This window comes from Oenanthe melanoleuca, chromosome 1, assembly GCF_029582105.1.
Source record: "Oenanthe melanoleuca isolate GR-GAL-2019-014 chromosome 1, OMel1.0, whole genome shotgun sequence".
NCBI lineage: Eukaryota > Metazoa > Chordata > Aves > Passeriformes > Muscicapidae > Oenanthe > Oenanthe melanoleuca.
In genome coordinates this window covers 98,136,777-98,145,330 of record NC_079333.1, presented here as the reverse complement: position 1 = coordinate 98,145,330, position 8,554 = coordinate 98,136,777, and the positions used below count along the sequence as shown (strand labels likewise).

At 37.1% G+C, this 8,554-nt stretch overlaps 1 protein-coding gene across 1 annotated transcript in view; it reads right to left on the bottom strand.

Moving 5' to 3' along the window:
- Positions 1 to 204: 204 nt before the first annotated feature.
- Positions 205 to 8,554, bottom strand: part of MBTPS2 (membrane bound transcription factor peptidase, site 2) — a 40,040-nt gene continuing 31,690 nt past the window's right edge. The window contains 2 exon segments of the mRNA XM_056506013.1: positions 205 to 6,004; positions 7,301 to 7,376. Coding sequence (XP_056361988.1) covers positions 5,782 to 6,004; positions 7,301 to 7,376 — 299 coding nt within the window. The 3' untranslated portion in view covers positions 205 to 5,781.

The following is an 8,554-nucleotide window of genomic DNA, read 5'->3' as shown; positions in this document are numbered from 1 at the left end:
AAATAAGGGAAAGTAAAGTGATAGTTATTATTATTTTTAGGAGGTGGTCAGATACTCAAAAGGATGGTGTATCTTGTTGGTACCCAGAGAGAGAATATGAATGACATATGAAGAGAATAGAAATATATCCGAGAATATGGCAATTGCCACTAATAAGGAATGATGTCACTCTACCTTATTTTTAAAAACAGACTTAAGCACATCAACAATCAGACAATGAATTTATTTGCAGGATACATTTATTATACATAGAAAACAATACTTATTGTTTGGTTAATTAAATAGAGAAAAAAAGGAAAACAAAACCACAATACATTATTCAGTGTTCCATATATTTGCTAGCTGACATTTTCAAAATGAAGCTTTCTTTTTTTTCCATTTTTTAAAAAAACCCATGATCAAGAACAATGCATAGTGGAAACAAAGGGTCTAGAAATCTAACATTCCACAGCTGTGAGTCAGTGTGAAAAATAAGGCCATGTAGAGGAAAAAAACCCCACAGTGAATTTCTAAACAATACGTATTCCATTGACAGGCTTCAGATAAGATCAACTGAGTATATAAAATCTAAAAACAATGTGATATAAGGAAAAGATTAATTTAAAATATTATCAAACAACTTGGAAATAGATTTTCCTAGTGATGGCTTGGAAATAGCCTCCAAACTTTCAACCCAGGATCAATGAAGATAGATTGTACTATAATGCTGCAAAAACCATCGCAGGATGAACATCTAGAGGTGAGAAATATCCAAGTCCATTTTACAACACAAGCTACAACTATCCACACTACTTATTCAGCACATATTTATGGAAGGAATGACAAAGTGCTAAGAAATAAGTTTGACCACCAGTCACTGAATTATTCAGTGAAGGGCTGCAAAACATATCTTCCTGCTCTGAAATGTCAATTACTAGTTCTTTTCAGGTTTCATGACAATGTAAACGGAATGAAAGGAATTGCAGTGTCATATCCTGCTCTTTGTTCCTGTATTTTCACACCAGGTCAGCAGTGTGAAAGTTTCATAAAGCTGCCATAAACTGAAGTCCTTCACTGCCTTAAACGCTGCCATCTACCCTTCACATGATGGAGTGGATGAGCCCAAGGACCAGCAGTCACAGAGCTGCTGCTTGCTGGCAGTCCCCAGTGCAATGTTCCCAAACACTGCATGGCTGCAGGGTGTGTGCCCCAGGTAACTCAGCCACATTAAACAACTATTCAACAGAAAGCACTACATGAAATTCAGGATAGAAAGAGTATAAAATATTTGCCAATATTGGATCTCACCTGTTTTAAGATTCAAGATTCCTTACTCACAAGATTACAAGAACAAAGCTGAGGCAAAACTGGTTGTGGAAATTGGTCTGAGTGCAGGTGTACATAATGCATACTTTACAAATAACTCTTTATATCTAGCATTTAATTCACATATTTTTAAAACAATTAATTACAGACTAGGCTATATAAACCTTAATAAGCCTTCTTCATCTCATTAGTGATATTCAGATCTGTATGAAAGCTCTGAATTTGTAAGAAATACATAATTTATCTTAAAAATATTCCTACAAGTCATCTTTGAATCGTGTAACATGTATGAGAAGCTATGGGAACACTGGGATTGCTGATGTGCTAAGCTCAACAAAACATATCCTTATTAAAACAAAGCTGAAACACCCTGCCATGGAGAGTTCTGTCCTGAAAACTTTATTTCTTCAGTATACTCTACACAGAGCTCTTGTTCATCCCAGTTCTTAAGAACAGCACAAACAGCAGCAGTAAGAGAGTGGTGCATTCCAAGGCTGACCTTCTTCAGTTGCCCTGAAAAAGCTGTGTTTACCATGCTTGTAGCTGAGGCTTCACAGAAAGTAAGAAACATACTTTAAACATCATCTGAACAAAACTCATGCAGACTGTGGTTACATCATATCCCCATCACTTGTCTTCTGTTAATAAAGAAGTTAAAAGTTGCTTATGGGAAAAAACATAAGTTTCTATTTTCAAATCCAGAGAAAGCCACAGAGAGAATTCACAGAGAGAAGGAAAAACAAAAGCCTGCATTGCAGAATATGGAGTAAGGAGTAAGCTATCACTAAAAAAACATTAATATATCCTATGGCTATGTATGTATCTGTTACAGAAATGTATGCATACACACATATCCACAAATGTAGAATTATCACTGAAAGAAACTATCAACATGGTTGTTTCATTCTAAATAAAAGGAATGAGTTAACACATTTTCCATTGTGGCTCCTAATTTGTAATGACTCAAGTTTGTCTATACTTTTTCTAGTGAAGCCTCTTTCATTTAATTGGTACAGATACAAGCTGGTTTTAATTTCCTAAGTTAGCAAAGAGCATGTAACACCCCCCATGCTAAGGAGTTTGCCATTTTCATGTTATATCATGCATTATCAGAACATGCTATGTAAATATTTCCTGATATAAAAAACCATTTCATAAAAAACAAAGTAGAACAATGATTATAATTATGGAATTCTTCTGGAAATTTTCGAACAAAAGCTAAGTATAACATTTCTGAATATTAGACATTACTTTTTCCATCTGATACAGATTTAAAATGCTTAGTATATACATAAATAGTAGCAGCCATCCAATCTTTAAGAGTGCTGTATTTTATAGTCCAGTCAATATGCCCTATAATTATATTGATGGATTCAGTATTAAAGATTTTGAGGGGCTAATTATAATAAGATGTAAAAGGATTTAATTTAAAGACTTTCTCTTTTTACAAAAACAAAACACACATCAGAAATACTCCAACACACAAAAGCCACTCTGTACTTTTGTGTTTTCTCTTCCTAAATAAACGACCAAAACCCCAGGAAAAATTGTCCCAGTAAGTGTATGTATGGCACATGCTTATCAGAATGTAATCCACATATAGGATTATAGAGAATGAAATTGATCCACTGAACAACAACTTCTTCTTCAGAGAGTGGCCCAACCTATTACTTTCTAATTACACTAATCTAAGATGTGCTCGGTCACTCAGTTTGCTTAAAGTCTTGATTTAAAGAACCTGTACATACCTAAATCAACCCTTACCCAGTTGAATTTTACATGTGGAGGGATGGACTCATGAATTATTTTTAAGCACTTCTAATGCTCTCTCTTCCATACATGCTATCTAGAGTCTGTGCAGTGCACTAGTGTGTCTGTTTTGCTAAAGCCATGGCCAATGTGTTCCCCATCCTCTTCTTGCTTATGAGGCCAGATACAGACTGAAGTTCTACTTTGTGAAAGTGTGGCTTTCAGTGACTGTGTAAAGTAAACTGGCTTTAGCTTTAGTTGATAAAACTTCATGTTTTGGTAGCACACAAAATAACCAGGAACAGTCTGCCCTGCCAGCCTCATTATGGCAGATGAAATTTGTGTATGTCAATTCAGAAGCTTTGGGTTTTTCCAGATCTGTTGCCTACATCTCCATGAGAGGCATGATGCTAAAGGATTGTTCCAAGCCATTGTAGTCAACATGAATAAATAAATATAAAACTTGACAAGTTTTAAAACTAAATATCCTGTCTTACTAAACTATAATAAAATTTCCAAGTGGAAATTAATGTTTTGCACTGTAGATTGGATGAGACAGAGGAAAGTGTCAAGTAGAAAGCCACTGAAAGGAAGAGCTCAGATCAGTAAAGAGCCACTGAGGTGAGAGAGCAGTCTGGAACAGAGCCTCAGAGACAGGGCCTTGAGCAGGAGCAGGGCTGCTCCTGTCCTCCTGTCCATGGAGGGATGGCACAGTGACCCATCAGAACAGCTACTCTGAAACCTCTGTATGTTTCCAAGAGTGATGACAAGTTAGACTATAGTTTGTTTTATCTTTCTTGCACTTTGTGTTACTTTTAATGGTCCCCAAAGGGGCCAGCTGACACTGGATCAGAGTATTTACCCTCCCCTACCAGGACCTGTCCCAATTTGCCTGGGCTGAAATGACTGAAAAGGAGAGGCACAGGCCAGACACCCCACAGAGGTAAACCTCAAGGGCCCACCCAGCCTGTGGCAGCACTGGAAGGGGATGTAAACTGGCCAACAACAAATAAATAGACATGGTCTCTCATTACTGCTTGCATCATCATAAGTAAGGAGTGCATCTTAAGTGTGAAAGCTACTGTGCAAAAGTACACATCAGTGGGCAAATGCAAACACCACAGAGTAATGAAACTGTCCAGCAACACCAGAATTGGGCTTCTCCCCACCTTGAATTTACCCAGGCTTTTACCTCAAGTGCCAAAAGAATCTATTTTACCTGGTCATGGATGTTTCAGTACTCCCTGCAAGCCAGGATCTTTCAGCTTAGGTTCCACTTCAGTTCCTGATGGAAAGGTCATTTTTGTAAAGGAACTCTGAGCTTCAGCAGCTCCTATGGGGAGTACTGCATGAGGCAGAAGTTGCAGGGTATTTTTCAACAATTTCCTATTTCAAATATTTAGGCTCCCAAACCAGAGCATTTTTGTTTAAATATCAGCCTATATTGAGGCAAGGCTCTGACTGAACCTGATTTATATAAACTAGGCAATGTATCACAGGAGGAAATGGCATTCAATACATAATCCTACTGGGTACAAAACATTACAGACCTAAAGAACTTCAAAGCATGTCAAACATACTTCAGTCAGTAAAACACTGACTGCTCTTCCACTGTTCATTTGAGAACAAGGATATGGTCTGTATTCATCCCAGGAAGCAAAGCTAAATATTTAAATAGTTCAAATCATAATCATATGCTTCCTTTAAATAATTAATATATAAGACCAGCTAAATATCTTTGTTAGCTACCTTTGAACAGAATGAATTAATGAATTCTAGCCGAAAAAAATTAGCCTGTGAAAACCATCAGTGAGTTACTGTACATATTACATGCATAGCATCAGAAGATAGACACCATAAAAACAATACAATATTATTTTCTGAGTAAAACACCACGAACATTACATATCACTTAGGAAAACTGTGCACAGCATACTTCAGCACTCAGAAACTAAATTTCAGTTATCTTGTAGCTATTGCTGACAAATATTGCCTTTTAAAAAACTTCAGCTGTGTATGACAATATACAACTGAAAGTGTGAGCAACACAAACATGTGGGCTTTGCTATCCTCCCACATGCTTCATTTTTAGCAGACATTGGCACTTCTCATCTACATCCTGAGGACAACATTCCTCCAGTCATTTTGGCAGGTGAAAAGGAAAGCCACTCACCCAAATGGCTGCTCTCTCCCCTTTAACACATGGTACCTAGCTTTTCTCCATTTTGAGATCAGACTTTTGGGCTTCTCAGAATCCAGTTTGGTAGAATACTAAAGTAAAAAAACCAAAACAAGTCCCTGAAGACTATGCTGACTGAGAAATGATCAAAGCCCATACAGACAATTATTTAAATTAAAAAATAAAACTAGCTTTTTTCCCTCCCACTTTACAAATGTTTGAGGCAAAATAATTCCCTTATTTTGAGATCTGAATTAATGAAGTCTAATTTTTTCCTATGAAATCTTAAAATTCAATTTCTCCAAAAGTATTACCTAAAGAGTGCTTAAAGAGTAAATAAAAAGGCTTCTACATTTTCCTATTAGATTTCCCATGAGAACAGGCATAGTGTTGTAAAGTTTTAAATTAAAACAGCAACCCCCAGTTGATTGTTCTCTCAGTGTCATTTTAAGGGAATTATTTCAATCTCAGTACTGGACAAATTTTAAAAAGTAATGGATTCATTATTTCTGTGTACTTTCAGAACTGATGGAAGAATATCCAATGTTCTATCGTGCTGTCACCATCCAAAGTCCCAGTGCAACATTGGCAGCCAAAAGTGCACTACCAGCAAGCAAAATCAAAAAGCCAACAAGCTCTCTGTTTTGTTTTTCTACAATTAGGGAGCTCAGTGTGGCTTCCAGGAAGGAGTTTAATATCCACTGACCATCCAAAGCGAAGCAGGGTACAGCATTGATAACTGCCAGTGCTCCTGATAGTGAGATGAGGTACCTGGTTGAATGTAGTTAAGGTTCATTAAGAGTATCTGAGAAAATGTAAAAATCAAGAAGTTTTAGAAAAAATATATGTATTGTATTTCTAGTATGCAGAGGGACATACATGGGTTATTTTTCTAGCTACCATTCCATTTCACAGAAATTATATGAATAAAATTAGTTTTAGCCCGTAACATACACACTCAGAGAACTGCCTTTACAGATTTTTATTTTTTAAGAGCTAAGTCTGGATACTTAAACCTGCACTTTTCACAACTTGAGTGAAAGTAGGAGACAGCAAAACCACCATCTTCTTTGCTTGCTTTGTGTGGCTTTGGAGGAAAGTTATAGCTCTGGCACCATGCCTGAAGTAAGAAGGTATTCTAGACCCAAGTATGAAATCATGATTAAGAATATTTTCCAAAACACTAAATGACTACAATATAATCAGAAATCTGACCTACCTCTCCTACTTACCTGTTAGCCAGAAAAGCTGAGTGGATTTCTGTACAAGTGTGCATGTGAGAATGAGGCATGGGCAGGTAATTTTTACTGCTGGTTAAAGGCTTGCTAACTGCAGTACCTGCCTCTGTCCTAAATGTCCAGGCAAGAAGACACGAGTCAGAAAGCAGCTGAGGCAGCACAAACCTTGATCTGCTCCCAGAAAATGGGAGCTTAAATGGTACCTTTACTCTGGCTCTAGGGACTTGTCATTAAACTGAAATGCACAGCTTAGTTATTCAATGGCCACACATAAACATTTCAGTTTCTAAGGCTAAGGGTTCCTAGATTAGCCACATTCAAGTCTACTAATCTATACATATGTGCATATATATAATCTCATTCATTAATAAGCAAGAGTTAACTGAATTATCCCATTTCTTGAATACCTATTTTCTTTTCTTTTGAAGAAAAAAATTTAAAACCCCAACCATATCCTGTTATTTAATTCCGTAAAATGACATAAAATAATAAAACTCTGACACTGCAAAGCTACAAGAACATCTCATTTTTCCTGACTTATATTCAGGCTTACTTTGGCTTTCATGTCACATCTGTTAAGGCTCACCCTCAAGAGTTAAAAAAGCAATGACCAAAAAATGCTTTTAAGCACAAGAAAGTGAGAGATTTCATTTTCAGCTTGGTGCATGGACAACAATCAATGCAGAGATGGGATAAAGATGTGAAATCAATACAGAAATACTTCAGGACATCCTGTCTAAAATGACATCCAACTGAAATTTTGCTAGGTCACTAAATTCTAAACAGTTCCCTTCTTACTGTAAAAGAACAAACATACTTCAAAGGATACTTGCAAAATGTCTCTATCACCACAGGCAGATCAATACTTAGAAAGTTTTGGCGTGGCACAAAACTGCTGAGACTTACTGAAATGAAAATACACAAAGCATGAAAAGTCATTCCAGGGTTATAATATTATGAATTTTAGTTTATAATTTTGCAGAAAAATCACATGTGAAATGACCCTCTTCCAGGACAAATAATCAATCTCAGTAAGGGTTTGATTAGTATTTTGTTTTTGCAAGAGTGCAGCTATTATATTTTTCTTAAACTGGCCACTATCACAGTAAAGTCACTACACAGAACAATTAACATTTCAATAAAACTGGATCTAAAATACATATTTCAAGAGATATCTTTAGTCATAAAGACTCCACTGCATGATTCCAGTATTTTTCAAAGAAAAGCCGTTATAGTTACCAGACTTTTTCAACATATGCAGTACACATGCACACTGTGCGTGCACACATGTATTTTCTCTGAAGGCCAGAAAAACTTTCTCTTGCAGTACCTGCAGAAAATCCCCTTAACCTGAGGCTGAGCTCATGGTGTACAGGAGTGGGGGAGATGGGGAGCAGAATTCTGGAGTCCCTCTCAGAATGCAGAGGCTATGAGGGGGTGCACAGCTGCATCACACACCACCAGTTAGCCAGTACATAAGTAGCTTCTCTTCTGTGTTCAGATGATAAGTGACTTCAAGATATAACATGGTGCAACTCAAAAACCTGGGGGTGGGACTCAGCATCAGTGACTGGAAAACTGCAATGTCAAGGACCACATGATCTGGAACACTTTATTACTGTACATATTGTTATTTGAAGGTGTACATGAACCTTCAGTAGACTGCATGTCAAATGTTTCTGAGAGATTCTTCAAGGCAAGTGCAGTAGTTTGAGACCTGCCAGAAGGCACTTTGTTAGTACAGAAATGTTCCATCTGAGTAGCATTCTGGGTCTGCCAGCACCAGGGACTGTTTGAGAACTATTCTGTGACAGCTGCAAGAAAGATGCCTTTCGTACTAAAAGGAAGGCACAGCAGGGTCTAATACCCAGAAGGAAGAGGTCAGGGTAAATTAATGCAGAATTAGAAAACCACCTTGAAAATAAACTTGCATAGTGCAACCAATATTCTGTCTTTAAAGAACAACTTCAGATGTGAGCTCCCAGCCACAACAGCCTGAATTTTCCCTACCTATGTGGAGAATAGTTATAGCCTTAAGAAATACATACTCCACAGAGATATTTGAAGGCAAGAGTTCAAATCC